We start from the raw sequence: 17,440 nt of genomic DNA, 5'->3' as shown, positions 1-17,440 counted from the left end.
ATCAGCACGGAAAGCAGAATCGCAGTAAACAGACGTTAAGGAAATGCTAATGTTAGCCGCCACCGTTTGCTGATGCTAGCAGGCTATATACTAAGGCAGGGTGTTACTAGTAATAAATTGTTTCACTCAGTAATACTATACAATAATGTCAAGGTAGAGTATTCCTGAGATGAACTAATAAGTTATATTTAATAGATAGGAACAAGATAGTAAAAAGGGAAGTTTTAGATAAAACACTCGACAGAGCTCCAAGCTTAGATCATGCAGCAGCGTTAAACTGGAACCTAATCATACTGTACAGTAGCCTAGATCACAAGTAAAGGTTTTCAGGTTTCTCAAATGAGCGCTAATAACAACTTGGGATGTCCTTGTTCTCTTTAGTCCGGATGAAATGACATCCCAGTTTTCCAAAAACAACTTCAAATTTTGATTCGTCTGACCACAGAACAAATTTTGATTCGTCTGACCAAAGCCCATGTTATGATTTCCATTACAGTAGCATTCCTGTATGTGATGCAGTCAGGGCCGCATTAATGCATGGGCTTACCTGGGCTTAAGCCCAGGGCCTCGGGCTGGAAAGGGCCCCGAGATGCCGGAAAAAAAATAACAACCGCATTTTATAAAAAGTTGATACTCCCTTTAAAATTATGCTTAATCGCTTTGCTTTGAATGTCCGTGCGTGAATGCAGTTCCTGCGCAAGAAAATCTTTCACTTACTGTAGGCTACCCTGCATTAGTGAGCTTTTAAAAATTTCTGTCTGAAATATCCATTATTGCATTTCTGATGAACAAAGACGAAACTGAGGACGCGTTTTTATCTTTATGAAAGACAACGTGTAAACATTCATTAAATGATTCCTCGTAACATTTTAAAGCCACGATGTACAGAACAGCACACAAAGATATTACACAAAAAATTTTTGATAACTAAATCTAATAAATAACAAATTAGATTCTACCTCGGAAGCCACGGCTAAGTTCAGCGATCTTATTTCATTTTGAGATTTAGCGTGGCAAGGAAATAAAAGACGAGAAATTACATATAATTTGTTACTGTAAATTATAAAAACAAGCTTTATATACAGTTCCTTAAACGGTTCATTTATAACAAGAAAACACTGAAATTAATCATTTCATAGACACTATATATGCTTTATTTTTTTGTACAGAAATATCTGATTGCTTACTTTCACTTTGATCATCTCTGTATTCACTTGAAACATCTGATGTTTCTTATAACATTTGTTTCAGGAATCTCTTTTCTATCATTTGAAAGTTAACACCGACCATATTATTAAATCACAAGAGAGACAATTTTGTCAGATTCGGTAGAGATATTTATATTCGGTGTCATCACCGAAACAAAAAAACGGCTTACCTGTTTTGTAGCTCAACTTTTGACAAGTTAAGCAACCTTTTTAAATACATTTTAAAACTTATACTTGTTGAAAAATCTGTTTTTTGATGTTTAGTTTGATGAACGCCTAAATATGATCACGATCACGCAGAACACCTAGCGCGTTCGGCTTAATTTAATGTGACAGCATGCAGCAGCGTAACATCGACACAACGGAAAGCAATCCAAAACTTACAGAACTTAAATTAGATCAGAATTTACCTTTATAATTAATAAAAAATAAAAAATAAATGAAGTCAGAATCAATAAGGTGCAGAACATGGGTGCAAAATGCCTAAATGTGCAGGGGAATAAAACACAAGCCACAAATAGTTTAATCAGATAACACTAAATAATCTATAAATTAAATAAAAACAAAAAAATATTAAAATAAATTTTAAAATAACGAAAGTATAGAATTGCCTGTTTTGTCTTTTAAATTGCAGAAACAAAGAGACTTTGCAATGGTTTCTGGATATGGACGTGTAGCCCTGTCACAGGATTTAGGCTATTAACAGACTTTAAAAATATTTATTGAAAGCTACTTTTTCACATATTATTTACTTAGTATTATCATAATAGGCTGTTTATTTTTTATATTGGGAGAAAGCTGTTATATGTGAAATCAGATAATGTGCACTCTTATACAGCCAAAATGAAATGATCCTCATTTTATAACACATCTGCGACGATTCGACTGTGCAGTAGTCGAATCAGGCTTCTCCTGTCAAAGCATCGAATCTTAGACTATTCGGGTCACCCCTAGCTAGGACTATGTGCATACTGTATGTTATGCAGTGATATTTGTGTATATTGTGGGCATTCTGATATGGTTTTAATATTTTGTTATTGCATTTATTCCAACAAAATAAAAGCCTGACAACTTGCACTTAATGCCCAGCTAAAAAAAACAGCATACCAGCAAGACCAGCATATGTTGTGTTTTGGTGCTGGTTTGCTAGTGAACACCAGCTAAACCAGCATCAGCACCAGCATTAGCACCAGCTAAACAAGGACCAAACCAGCATTAGCACCAGCTATACCAGCACCAAACCAGCATTAGCACCAGCATCCCATGCTGGTCATACCAGCAAGACCGGCATATGTTGTGTTTTGGTGCTGGTATGCTGGTGACCACCAGCTAAACCAGCATAGACCAGCATAATTCCCATGCTGGTCCATGCTGGTTTGATGCTGTTTTTTTCAGCAGGGTTATTATAAAGATTGTGTGAATGTAGGCTGTAATTCGGGTGGATGAAGGGCCCCACAAAAGGGTAAAGCCCAGGGGCCCCTTACAGTGTTAATGCGGCCCTGGATGCAGTGCCGTCTAAGGACCCGAAGATCACGGGCATCAAGTATGGTTTTCCGGCCTTGACCCTTACGCACAGAGATTGTTCCAGATTCTCTGAATCTTTGGATGATATAATGCACTGTAGATGATGATAACTTTAAACTCTTTGCAATTTTTCTCTGAGAAACTCAGAAAACTATGTTTCGCCACAGCATTGGGGGAATTGGTGATTCTCTGCCCATCTTGACTTCTGACACTGCCACTCTTACAGGCTTTTTTATACCCAATCATGTTGCCAATTGACCTAATAAGTTGCAAATTGGTCCTTAACTCTTTCCCCGCCATTGACGAGATATCTCGTCAATTAAGAGAAAACGCTTCCCCGCCAATGACGAGATTTTCCGTCTTTCCGCAATACCGCTATTATCCACCAGGTGGCGCCCTTCCGCAACTTTTTAAACCCGGAAGTATTGCCCTATGGCAAGCTGCTGCATGTCCGTGTCTGTTTTAAAGATCGCTCTGAATGTGATCTCTATGAAAAGTCCGTCACAAATATGGAATTATTTTTGCTTTTTGCTCAAAATATGGTGTTTTTGCAAAAACCTACCCATATTCAAAAGCTGATTGCAAAAGAACCACTAAAGGTAGGATGAAACGGTTTTTTTTTGTTTGAAAGCAGAGGGTCTGTTCTTTCATTTGGTATATTGTATGTTTATTTATTTAAAGAAGAACATTTTCTGGAAGGCATTAAACTTTGGTGAAAATCCTGAAAAACGCTGGCGCTGGCTGGAAACTTTTTTAAAAAACGCTGGCGGTGAAAGAGTTAAGCTGTTTCTTATATATACATTTAAATTTTCTGGCCTCTTATTGCTACCTGTCCCAACTTTTTTTGCAATGTGTAGCTCTCATGAAATCCAAAATGAGCCAATATTTGGCATGACATTTCAAAATGTCTCACTTTCAACATTTGATATGTTATTTATATTCTATTGTGAATAAAATATAAGTTATTGAGATTAGTAAATTATTCAGTTCCTTTTTTACTCACAATTTTTACTGTGTCCCAACTTTTTCTGATTTGGGGTTGTATTATCAGTACAATATCGCACGGCTGGAAAGGGCTCTTAGCCAATCAGATTCGAGAACCAGAAAGAACTGTTGTTTAAAATATATTATATCACTAATCCATTCACAATTTACATTAGCCCTGTCTCTGATACATTATTCTGTTTAAGTTTAAAGTGACTGACAAAGGTGACAAATACATAATGATGTTAATTTGAACAGTGAGAGACAGAATAACACCAAAAAATCAAGAAAAAAACATTTTAAAAAGTTATAAATTAATATGCGTTTTATTGGGTGACATTTTTTCAGTTTAACTTTTGAGTTTTTACTTTATGGCATTGTTTTGACTTGGAAGTGGAGTTGGCAGACTAGGGTGTGTGTGCAACAAATGAATGACAAAAACTTGAATTAAAGTGTAAATCCACTAGAGCAGGCCTATTCAAATCTTACCCTGGAGGGCCGGAGCACTGCATAGTTTAGCTCCAACCCTGATCAAACACACCTGAGCAAGCTAATCAAGGTCTCTATGATCACTAGAAAATCACAGGTGGTCAAGTTTGATTAGGGTTGGAGCTAAACTATGCAGTGCTCCGACCCTCCAATGTAAGATTTGAATAGCCCTGCACTAGAGGTTTACCAAAGACACAGACACAACCAAATGCCATGAGATCATGTGAACACACATCCTCCTCAATGCTTATCTCTCCTCTTTTTGATTTGTGTTCTCAGTTTCTGAGTGTTCCACCAACATTTTAATGGGTAACCATAACAACATGCTTCTGGTGTACCATAATGTGACGCTAAAGTGGGCAGCTCAGCTACCCTGTGTCCCTGTGGCCATACGTGTTGTTAACTTCCAGTAAGTACAATTTATTATTTACTCTGACTTCTTTTTAGACTCCAAAGTTTAAAGAAAGTAGTTTGAGCATTTGTCTACAGTTAATGGTACTGTTGATGTGTATATGTGTTTTCAGGCATGCAGTTCTAGAAAAAATCTGTTTCATTTGTATACCCCTTTGTATGTTATATTTAATAACATTACATCTTAGAGTAAGATGTAATTTTAGTTTTATACTTAAGGTAAAAAACACAGTCAGGTGTAATATTGTACATAATAGAAAGAAAATATTTGTATTGTGATAAGTATCATGCTGTTTACTACGTTGATATTATTAGGCATGTCTTTTGTTGTTAATTGTTAATGCAGTGCTCCCTTGAGCAAGTTGATGCTGCTCACATATTAGTTGATATGTATTTGTCAATTGGCAAAAAACTGCAATCACTGTTGATATGTGCAAAGGCAAAGCTTCAGGCCTGATCAAGTATGCTGAGTATTCTACTTCAGTCATTTATTTCTGAGTAGTGGTTATTTCGTTAACGGAAACTATGACAAAAGACATTAGTTGACAACCTTTTTTCTATAACTAAGACAATACAAAAATTAGACCACACCAACTTCATTAAACATTTTTGCTAGGGCTGCACGATAAATTGCATGTGATTGTCACGCGCATCTAGTCAGTAATGCCGGTTCCTTGATTAGTATTAAATCGGCATCAGCTGCTTTAAGATTGAGCGGCATTAACTGCACATTGCCGTACCTAGTTCACTGACAATCTGGGCAATTTTGCATTAATTATCGCGGATGTATCACCTGTGATATGTATGCGATATGGCCCAGCTTGTCGGGGAACTACGGCTCTGTCCAGTAAATGCCGCTCCATCTGAAAGCAGCTGATGGTGATTTAATACTAACCAAGGAACCGGCATTACTGACGAGATGCGCGTGATATCGCATGCGATTTATCGTGCAGCCCTAATTTTAGCTGACTATATTAGTAGGGTCGTTTACAAGGAAATGACATCGTGGCTTGAGCATGGTAGTAAAAATTGGTTTCCTAAAAGCAGGAGATAAGACAGGGAAAGTACATGGCCTAATAAAAAACAAACTAATGCCGCGTTCAGACTGCACAATTGCCAACAGGTGATTCAAAATCATGCCGTGTGAATATGTTCTGACTGAAAATAACATTGGCAATGACCTACTGCCAATAAGAGAGAAACATACAGGGCAGCTGGAAGTTCGAGGAGGAGTCTCCAACCATTTCCTCCTCCACAATCTTCTATTTTTTTTCTTTTTTGCTGCAAATAAGTACTCATGCAATTTGTATGGCAAGCTCCTTGCGGGCTACCATTTTTTATAATAATCCCAGTCTCATGTCAGAACTCCGGTCTTGCATGTTTCCTTTTCACTTCTCAAGATCATTTGGTTGTGAGATGTAGTTTGTGTCTGCGTTTCTTCCTATGGTAAAGTCATGCAGTGTAAAACCCCCTGTCACCGTTCCATTGTGCAGGGTTAACACAGCAGCAACTGAATGCTACCCCAGCTGGTCATGCAGGGTGAAAAGATCTGTGACATGGGAGGCCCTCCGCTCTTCCAATTTTCTTAAGCTTTGTATAGAACAACAGAAGTACACTGGCCAATGCCACCCATGACAATGTATAGGAAAAAGAGGGTAAATTTAAATTTGCACAGTTTAGTGGTCCCTCTCAATGTTCAATGCATAACACTCAACTCCACAAAGCAGATTGCCACAATATTTTGTTAAACACAGGTCCATGTGTTCAATTTAGGAGTTTACAGCGTCACTGTACAGCCTGTGATGCTCTGCCTACATTCCTCGGTTATACAGTAGCCTAGTTCACAGCACACAGTGATCAACTTATCGATGTTTGTTTACAGCCGTCGCCGCCATTGCTCCCTCATGTGTTGATTGTGAAAGCAGTACAAAGGAATGTGTGCACATGCAAGAGATCATGTGTTTAATAAAATTGCTGTGCGGAGATATATGCTTAGACACAAGTAAATAAGGATTGACATGTACTGTTTGCAATCGCATATTTTATAATTGGGATGATTTCGAATGTTTACAATTTTCATGCCCCTCCCACACTACCACCGAGCAACCTCCCTTCAAGCTCGTCCTCGTCAGTGCGTGTGCACCAGTATTTTTGCGAACGCATACTTAGCAAGCATACTTGGATTACTTACATAACAATCAGAAATACAATCAATGGTTGATAAAGCACAATTACCTGTCGAGAAGAAATGTGGCAAGCTCTGCATCCAGCTTGAACCCTTTAAAATCTCGTAGATTCCTCCACCTTTCAAATGCCAGTCCAATATTGATCCTAGTTTTATTATGGGCACGGTCGCTTTCTTTTATATCATATTTTATAATTGGGATGATTTCGAATGTTTACAATTTTCATGCCCCTCCCACACTACCACTGAGCAACCTCCCTTCAAGCTCGTCCTCGTCAGTGCATGTGCACCAATATTTTTCCGAACGCATACTTGGCAAGCATACTTAGATTAATTGCATAACAATCAGAAATACAATCAATGGTTGATAAAGCACAATTACCTGTCGAGAAGAAATGTGGCAAGCTCTGCATCCAGCTTGAACCCTTTAAAATCTCGTAGATTCCTCCACCTTTCAAATGCCAGTCCGATATTGATCCTAGTTTTAATATGGGCACATCTTTGTTTCCTTCTTTTCATTGGTTGGTTTCCTAGCTCTGTTGGTTAACCAAAGAATCGGAAGTTTGTTAGTGAATGTATTCTCCGCCATCACGCTGCGTTTAATCCAACACACCTGTGCACTTCAGGCGGATGCATGTGATATTGTAACGCACACAAGGTGGGAGGGGGATCTGTGGCGCGTGCAGGAACTGTGATTGACAGACAGATTTTACACAGCCCTGCGCTGATTGGACCAGATGAACCGGGAGTGGTGGATTTTTGCAAACCAAGTAACAGAATCTAATTGGAGCTAGAAGCACGGATTCTACTCTAGTCTAATTTATGTTCTTCTGTCAGAGCATAGTGTCGGTTTCAGTGAATATGATCAAAAATATCTTTCCGACCGCAGCTTTAATGTTTCACTTTTTTCCAGCTTGGGTTCTGAATCCAGCTCAGTTCAAGTGGCAGCTACTGCAGACCTAGACTCTGTTTTCTTATGGCTCTGTATATCAATGGCAAATAGCCTGTGCCCAACAATGATGCTGTCATGATTTGTGGACAGAACCCAGTCACAGGCAGCAGGTAAACAGAAAATACTTTATTTAATAAGGAAACAAAAAACCCACAAGGGGGTAAAACAGGCAAACAAAGACAATAAGAGACTGGACAGGACTAAACACTAAACTAGACCAAACTTGACTTTTAACTGACTCAAGATAACATGGACCAAACTTTGACATGAATACTCACAAAACGAACTGGCACAAGACAGCAAACACAAGGGCATAAAATAAGGGCATAAAATCCTTTAAAAACAATTGATTAATAATAAGTAAATTAATAACTTTAAATGCATACGTAAATTAAAGGCTCTTGACTTGACATGGATTTATGAACTGAAATTTAATTACGGCTGTTTTCTCGTCTACTAAGCTTAAATTCATGGCTGCAAAAAACCTGCACCATGAGAGGACTGAATTACATTGACAATTTCAATATCTTCTGGAGTCAAAGGCAACTTTTTACCACAGATGGTATCCACCCAAACAAACTAGGTGCTAGGTTGCTTAAAGACAATATCTTTTTCTCCATGCTGGTGCTACTAGATCTTAGTGCTGCCTTTGACACAGTAGATCACACCATACTCATACATAGACTGGAAAACTGGGTAGGGCTCTCTGGGATGGTTCTCAAATGGTTTAAAACATACCTACAAGGAAGAGGTTACTATGTGAACATAGGTAACCATAAATCTGAGTGGACATCCATGACATGTGGAGTCCCACAGGGTTCAATTCTTGCACCGCTTCTGTTTAATTTGTATATGCTCCCACATGGTCAAATAATGAAAAAGAACCAAATTGCTTACCACAGCTATGCAGATGACACCCAGATATACTTAGCCCTGTCACCCAATGACTACAGCCCCATTGACTCTCTATGTAAATGCATTGATGAAATTAACTGTTGGATGCGTCAAAACTTCCTCCAGTTAAACAAAGACAAAACCGAAGTCATTGTATTTGGAAATAAAGATGAAACTCTCAAAGTTAACACATACCTTGACTCTAGGGGTCTAAAGACACAAAATAAAGTCAGAAATCTTGGTGTAATTTTAGAGTCTGACCTTAATTTCAGTAGTCACGTGAAAGCGATAAGCAAATCAGCTTACTACCATCTCAGAAATATTGCCAGAATTAGATGTTTTGTCTCAAGACAGGACTTAGAGAAACTTGTTCATGCTTTCATCACCAGCAGGGTGGATTACTGCAATGGACTCCTTACTGGGATCCCCAAAAAGACCATTAGACAGCTGCAGCTCATACAGAACGCTGCTGCCAGAATTCTGACCAGAACCAAAAAATCTGAGCACATCACTCCAGTCCTCAGGTCCTTACACTGGCTTCCTGTTACATTTAGAATAGACTTTAAAGTATTGTTACTCGTTTATAAATCACTTCATGGCTTAGGACCCAAATACATGACATATATGCTAACTGAATATAAACCTAACAGATTACTCAGATCATTAGGATCAGGTCAGTTAGAAATGCCAAGAGTTCACTCAAAACAAGGTGCGTCAGCATTTAGCTTTTATGCCACCTCTAGCTGGAATCAACTTCCAGAAGAGATCAGATGTGCTTCAACAGTAAACACTTTTAAATCTAGATTAAAAACACATCTGTTTAACTCTGCATTTACTGAATGAGCACTGTGCTGCCTCACACTGACTGCACCTTTAACTCAAGTCACTTTTACTTCTGTTTTATTCTTTTTAACATTTTAAACTGTTTTATTAAAATCACATTTATTTTCTTTAATTGTTATTTTAAATTCTCATGTATCTTTGTCTTTATTGTGATCTTATCGTGTAAATCTTATTTTTACATTTTCTTTTTCTTTTTTATATATTGTTTTCTCATTTCTGTGTAAAGCACTTTGAATGACCTCTGTGTATGAAATGTGCTATACAAATAAACTTGCCTTGCCTTGCCTTGCCTCATTAGCAGAAGACTGACTATATGTTGTGAATACTTGAAATGTAACAATTTATGAAAGTTAAACAGTTATAAACAAAATAAGTTTAAGAGCTCTGCATGTGTTCAGACCAGTGATGGGCAACTTCGTTACTGGAGGGCCGGTGTCCTGCAGAGTTTAGCTCCAACTTGCCTCAGCACATCTGCCTAAAAGTATCTAGTATGCCTAGTAAGACCTTAACTGGCTGCTTTAGGTGTGTTTTATAATGGTTGGAGCTAAACTCTGCAAGAAACCGGCCCTTCAGGACCGAAGTTGCCCATACCTGGTTTAGACTTATTATTTACACTTTTTTACATTTTTTTTTACAATGTTCATAATTCAACTATTAAAAATGGTTCTTCCAATGTTAAACTGCAATTGTTTTAAAAATATTTGAAAAAGAAAATATAAGATTTATATATGTGGTCAAAATATATAAAAGGTAAAAATAGGAGTAAAAGTTTGGCCCACATAATATTTAGAATTTGATTCTGGCCCTCGAAGAAGAATAGTTGAAGACCTCTGCTGTACTAGGTAGTGTAATACAGTACATTACAAATCTAGCATTTTCTTTGCTATATGACTGTGCTCATAAAAAATATATCCATAGAAAAGTTCATGATTTATTAATGATTTTGGCATTATTTGGCAATACAGAGAGGGTGAGGTATAAGCATATTATTATGTTAATGTTCCATACAAAGGAAGTTAATTTAAAACGTGTCAAACTAAGGCCTTTTTAAAGACATAACGGAGGACTTATGCAATGTAGTTTTTACAGAGCCGTGTGTTTTTCTAGTTTTCTTGCAAATAAATGTATAGTTTGTTGAGTTAATATTAACACAATTATCAGAACACTAAGTTTTAAAAAAGTTATCTGGCCCTCACATGGTGACGTTAATTACCATCCAGCCCTCAACCTAAAATGAGTTTGACATCCCTGTATTAAGGTCTTATTTAATTACATTTTTTAATTCAATTTAATTGATATAGCGTTTTAAACATTTGTTTAATTGTAGCAAAGTACAGCGGCTAAGATTAATCAATACAAGTGAGAGAAATTATGTAACATACTGTATCTGTAAAGTAACGTAATGTAACTTAGTTCTAAGTTAGGTTAATGTCAGCTGATTTCCAAGGGGTTGAAAAAACCCTAACCCTAACCTCGGCTGGGCATCACAAGCAACGCGGCGCAGTCTCGCCCGGTGTGCGACATTTGTTGTTGTCCAAAACGTTTTGGTGCCAGGACTTTAAAACAGGAAACTGGGAAAAGGCATGGCATACTAACAGCAAAACTGCAGAGGGTTTGAAGCACAGATCAAGGATGATCTGAAAAAAATTAGAGCTCAACCTCAAGTCACATGCTTTTAAAAAGTATGACCCAGACACACATGTTTGACACACAGAATTACATTGCTGTCCAGCCACATCTTGATAATTGCCCACACAAGAGTTCCACACCGGTAAAATGACTTTCATACTTAGTATTTTTGTTTTGTTTTCATTAAAAATATCTAAAAATTCTTAAATTAAGGAAAATTAGTCTAGTTTTTAGACAAAAAAATAAATAGAATTTGTGCTTAAAACAAGCAAAAAAAATCTGCCAATGGAATAAAAAACTTTTTCTTGAATTAGGTGTTAATGAAAAAAGTTAACTTATTCTGTTGGCAGATTATTATTATTTTTGCTTGTTTTAAGCACAAATTAGGTTGGTTCTTTGCGCATGCAACTGTTCAGTTTCCAGTCAGGTTCACGGTGGGAACTGAAGACGGATTATTTTAGCCCCGGAGTTTTGCTCAGTCGGTAAGTAATATTTCATGTAATACAGAATCTTTTATTACAGTGAACAGTTTCCAAACTAAAAATATGCCGTTTATAAGACAGCACCTGAAGGCATCGGCTGTTTCTGCTTAAGGTTAGCTTTACCACAGACAGTCCTTTGGGAATCTGCCGGCTTTTAATGTGGTTAAACATGAGATATAAATATATATGTGTGTGTGTGTGTGTGTGTATATACTGGCCGCGCCAGTATAACAATTTTTTTGCGTTGAGCCCTGCAAATATAAAATGTATGTCCACTAAACAGCTTTTAATTCCACTGTCCCATTACGTTTGGCCCCTTTAAATGACTGTAATTCCTAAATCTTGAAGACAAATTGGAATTTGTGATTACCCTCTAAATAAAGCTCAGAGTGTGCGCTCTGTCCCAATATTTATTGAGGGCACTGTATAATATATGGGGGACAGGGGGGTCTTAGTTATTTACTTACCCTTTCCTGTAGACTTGTCAAAGTGTTATAGATCAAAACAATCACTAATAACAGCTTATTTTTTATTTAAATGTAGGACAGTGAACAAGATGACTTCTTGAAAGACCTGGAAAACATCACCATGGGTATATGTGTAATCAAAAAGAAAGAAGGTGTTCTTGGAGACGACGATATTGGAATTGTTGATCCAGTAATGATTCTTGAGCAGCTAGAATCTGTGGCAAAAGCCTGTGCATTGATGCTGGGTACAATTTATGTGCTTAATTTGGCGTACCCCAAAGAACTAGAATACTACTATGAAATTTTAGAAATTCATTATGCAGATGGATTATAAAGCTCCCCCCCCCAAAAAAAAAACTTTTAATACTGACATTTTGCTCTGCATGAAATGTTAGCCCAGATGTCACAGCCTACTCAGTTTTTTATTTAAGAACATTTTAATAATGCTTTTAATGATTCATCAACAAATGTACTGTTGTCTGTAAAAATTTAACACTTTTTTATTAATTATTGTGCAATGTGAAGTGTTTTTGACTTTTGTGCAGGTTAAACATTGTTGTTTTACTGATTCACAAACAGTACAGCAGTGTTAAGTATAGCACTTGTTTTAAACAGTTGTAATGTACACACAAATAAATTGTTATTGAACATGCACTACATTTGCTGACATAAAAAATTATATTAATTCAATTCAATTCAATTTTATTTATATAGCGCTTTTCACAATTTGGTAATTGTATCAAAGCAGCTTTACATAATAGATGTAGTGAAAGCACAGAAAATCGACAGATAGCATAACATAATACACGATAGCACAAGCAGCTAAATTTGCTGCGGCTATAAATCAACATTATAAGCAAACGTATTACTAATGTAACGTATAGAAGTTAAGCCCAAAAAGGCTGCCTCCCCGGGTTGAAAAACGCCCTAGGAGAAAAAACCCCCGGAATTTTACCCGGGGAAGTAAAAAAAAGTCCTAGGAGGAAAAAACCCCTGGGAGATATATATATATATATATACACATTGAAACGGAAGGAGATTAAGCGGAGATTAAGCGGGTTCTGCCGGTGGTCTTTGGTCAGGCATCAGCTGGACATCACGTTGAAGAACAGCCAGTAGATCAGAGGTGTGCCGACTTTCACATTTACCTGAACTGGATCTGGATCTGTTTGTCTTATTGTCCTCGGGATCGAGGATGAGACAGGGAGAGAGAAACAAAATCTTATTAGCGTAGGGGCCGTTCACATAAAAAGCAAGTGTCACACAGTAATGTGGTTTTAGTCAGCTCGGTTCCGGGCAGGCTAACTATTGCTGGTTAAGTGTATTACATATAGTTGATGATTTTAGAAACAGAAACAGAACTCGTTTGACTAAGGCCAGAGGCCCCACTGCCGTCGTTAATACGAACGTACAGTGGCAAACGGTTCTGTATGACACTATTTTTAAGGCCATGGGAAAAGGCCAAAATTGCAAACCGACCATATTTGGCAATTAAGACTCAATCGACAACCAATGCAAAGTTTCAGCATATTACTAAAGAGTATTAATGACATTTACCATGTTTTGGAATGTTGACGAAAAAAAGGTTTTAGTTTATTCATTAATTTATTTATTTATTAGGTTGTACAAGCTAGCTATTGGGAGATAAGTACTATTGCTAAAACAAACTATGCGAATGCCTTGTTAAAGAGAAAAGTTTTAAGTCTAGATTTAAAGTTATCTACTGTCTCTGATTTTCGGACATCGGTTGGTAAATCATTCCATAGCTTAGGGGCTAAGTAGGAAAAGGATCTGCCACCTTCAGACACTTTTGATATTTTAGGGATAATTATGAGGCCATAATTTTGTGACCGCAATGCACGTGATGGATTGTATTCTGATAATAATTCTCTAAGATATGAGGGTGCTAGGCCATTTAAGGCTTTGTAGGTGATTAGTAATATTTTAAATTGTATACGATATTTAACTGGTAGCCAGTGTAAAGATGCCAGAATTGGGCTAATGCGGTCATACTTCTTAGATCGAGAAAGAACTCTTGCAGAAGCGTTTTGAACTAGCTGAAGCTTGTTTACCTGATTTGCATGGCATCCTCCGAGTAACGAGTTACAATAGTCTATTCTAGAGGTCATAAAAGCGTGGATAAGCTTCTCTGCATCTGATGCAGACAACATATGGCGTATTTTTGAGATATTTCTAAGGTGGAAGAATGCTGTGCGGCAGACATTGGAGATATGGCTGTCGAAGGATACATTTCTGTCGAACATCACACCACAGTGCAGCCATCTATGGGCAACTTGTAGTCTGTCATATTATATTTGTAGCGATTCGGTTCGATAACAAGTATCTCTGTCTTATTGGAGTTTAGCATAAGAAAGTTATGTGCCATCCAGTCACTTATATCACTGATGCAGTATGATAGCTTAGAAAAATTGTGTGTTTCGCTAGGATGTGAGGAGATGTAAAGCTGTGTGTCATCTGCGTAGCAGTGAAACTGTATGTTATGATTCCTGATAATATCTCCCAGAGGTAACATATATAACGAGAACAAGATAGGACCTAAAACTTATCCCTGCGGTACGCCGTATTTAACCAGGGAGTGATGTGACTCATCCTGATTTACATAAACAAAGTGATAGCGATTGGTTAGATACGATCTGAACCAGGCTAGCGCTTGACCACTGATACCAACATAGTTTTCTAGCCTATTAAGTAAGATTGTGTGATCTATTGTGTCAAAGGCTGCACTAAGGTCTAATAATATAAGGAGTGATGTTTCGCCACGATCGGATGTTAGGAGAAGGTCATTTGTAACTCTAAGCAGCGCTGTCTCTGTGCTATGGTGGGGCCTGAATCCTGATTGAAACTTTTCATACGTACTATTGTTTGCTAAGAATGTACGTAGCTGGCTTGCCACTACTTTTTCTAATATTTTGGAAAGAAAAGGGAGATTTGAGATTGGTCTAAAGTTATTTAGATCTCCCTGGTCAAGGTTTGGTTTTTTAATGAGCTAATAACTGCTAGTTTGAAAGCTGTTGGAACGTAGCCTAATTCTAGTGATGAGTTAAATACATTTAGTACTGGGTTAGACACTATAGGGAATACCTCTTTGAGTAATTTTGTGGGAACAGGGTCCAATATACAGGATGATTTGGATGACGCTACTAATATAGATAGCTCTTCTATTGTAGTAGGTTTAAATGACTCAAGATGTTCGTATGGTAAGCTAGCGTTAAATATATTACTGGGTAGAGTGGTGGCTGCTTGGGTACCTACAATGTTTTCCCTAGTAATCATAATTTTCTTAGTAAAGAAGTTCATGAGGTTGTTACTATTGTGTGGGAGTTTATTAGTGGGTTCTGTTTGTTCTTTATTTCTAGTCAGTTTCGCAACTGTGCTAAAGAGGAAGCGAGGGTTATTATGATTTTCTTTAATAAGATTGCTGAGATACGTAGATCTGGCCATTTTTATAGCCTGTATGTAGTGTTTAACACTCTCTTTCCATGCTGCACGCCATACGTCTAACTTTGTGCTTCTATAATTTCTTTCCATTTTTCTAGCAGCCTTTTTAAGGGCTGCGGTATGATGGTCATACCATGGAGCTGGCGTTTTTTCTTTGATTCTCTTTTTTCGAATTGGAGCTACGGCATCCAATGTGTTAGAACAAATACTGTTCAGGTTTTCTATTACAATATCTAGATCTTCAGAATTATCTGCTACATGTTTCATTTGGGACAGGTCTGGAAGAGTGCTAATAAAGTTATCTTTAGTGGTAGAAATTATTGTTCTGGCTAGTCGGTAGCATATTGTGGATCGAGTGATCCTATCTAGAAGTACCGTGTATGAGACAAGGCAATGGTCTGAAAATGCATCGATCTGAGGTGATATCTCGATTTCATTAATATTGAGCCCGAGTGACAGAATTAAGTCTAATGTGTGCCTACGAGTATGCGTGGGCCCTGTCACGTTTTGTCTAATATCGAGAGAATTTAGAATATCTATAAACGCTAATCCTAATGTATCTGTTGGGTTATCAACATGTATATTAAAGTCACCAACGATAAGAGCTTTTTCTACAGTGACTACGAGGTCAGACAGGAAATTTGATATTTCTTTAAGAAAATCTGCATGATGGCCCGGAGGTCTATAGATTGTAGCAAGGACAAAAGAGAGCTGTTTATGGTTACGATCAGTTATTTCCATATTTAATAGCATTATTTCAAATGAATTAAATTTTAGTTCAGATTTTTGGTTAACTTTAAAAATGTTGTTGTAGCTACACCACCCCCTCTCCCCTTTAATCGCGGTTCATGTTTATAATAGTAGTCTTGTGGGGTGGATTCGTTTAAACTAATGTAATCGTCTGCTTTAAGCCAGGTTTCTGTTAAAGAGAGTGCATCTAAGTTTTAGTCAGTTATTATTTCATTGACAATGGGTTCTTTATTGGTAAGCGATCTAATGTTAAGAAGGCATAATTTTATGTTAGTAAGATTTGTACGAGACGAGGTAAACGGTGCTCTGTATTCGTTTGTTCGAGGAACGCACACAGTTGAAATGTGTTGATACTCTGGTAAGATAGACTCTAAGTTCTGGGATATATGTGATCTTGACATGTCAGAGCAGCTAACAGATGGACGGGTAGGCCGATCTATCTGTTTCCTGACCTGGGCCCTGGGTAGTCAGACTGTATTAGAATTAAGAGTATTGGTCAGATTTCTAGAGAGTTTAGCATTTCCTTCCGTTGACAGATGAAGGCCATCTCTCTTTAGCAGGTCAGGTCTCCCCCTGAAGTGCTTCCAATTGTCTATAAACCCTACGTTATGCTGAGGGCACCATTTTGACAACCAGTGGTGAAGAGACACTAATCTGCTATAAGTTTCATCACCCCGGTAGGCGGGGAGGGGACCAGAGCATATTACATTATCTGACATTGTTTTTGCAATTTCACACACCTCTTTAATAGTATCTTTGGTGATCTCAGACTGGCGGAGTCTGGTGTCATTCGTGCCGGCATGAATAACAATCTTAGAAAACTTACGTTTAGCATTAGCCAGCACTTTAAGTTTGGATCTAATGTCAGATGCTCTGGCTCCCGGTATACAATCGACTATGGTGGCTGGTGCCACAATGCCAACGTTCCTGAGTATAGAATCTCCAATAACCAGGGCACCTTTAACAGATTTCTCGGCCGGTGTGTTGCTGAGTGGAGAAAATCTGTTTGATATTAAAACAGGAACGTGATTTGGATGCCGAATGTGACTATGCCGCCTGACAGTCACCCAGTTAGTCAGCCGCCTTGACTCTGAAGTCGGAACCGAGCCATGTGTATTACGCTTAACACTAGGCGCACCCGAAACAGTGTTTGTAACATTAAC

The 17,440-nt window shown here is 37.7% G+C and overlaps 1 protein-coding gene across 3 annotated transcripts in view; it reads left to right on the top strand.

Annotated features, from left to right (window-relative positions):
- bbs9 (Bardet-Biedl syndrome 9) overlaps window positions 1–17,440 on the top strand; it is a 430,031-nt gene that overhangs the window by 163,684 nt on the left and 248,907 nt on the right. For all 3 annotated transcript variants that reach the window (XR_010537394.2, XM_073811698.1, XM_065274291.2), the window contains one exon: window positions 4,485–4,614. Coding sequence is in view for 2 of the 3 variants with exons in the window: in XM_073811698.1 (XP_073667799.1) it covers window positions 4,485–4,614 (130 nt within the window). In the remaining variant the exon portion in view is untranslated. The remainder of the gene's footprint in view (window positions 1–4,484; window positions 4,615–17,440) is intronic.

Source organism: Paramisgurnus dabryanus, chromosome 13 (genome assembly GCF_030506205.2).
Source record: "Paramisgurnus dabryanus chromosome 13, PD_genome_1.1, whole genome shotgun sequence".
Lineage (NCBI taxonomy): Eukaryota > Metazoa > Chordata > Actinopteri > Cypriniformes > Cobitidae > Paramisgurnus > Paramisgurnus dabryanus.
Note: the sequence above shows the minus strand (reverse complement) of the source record. Positions and strands in the feature narration are given on the sequence as shown.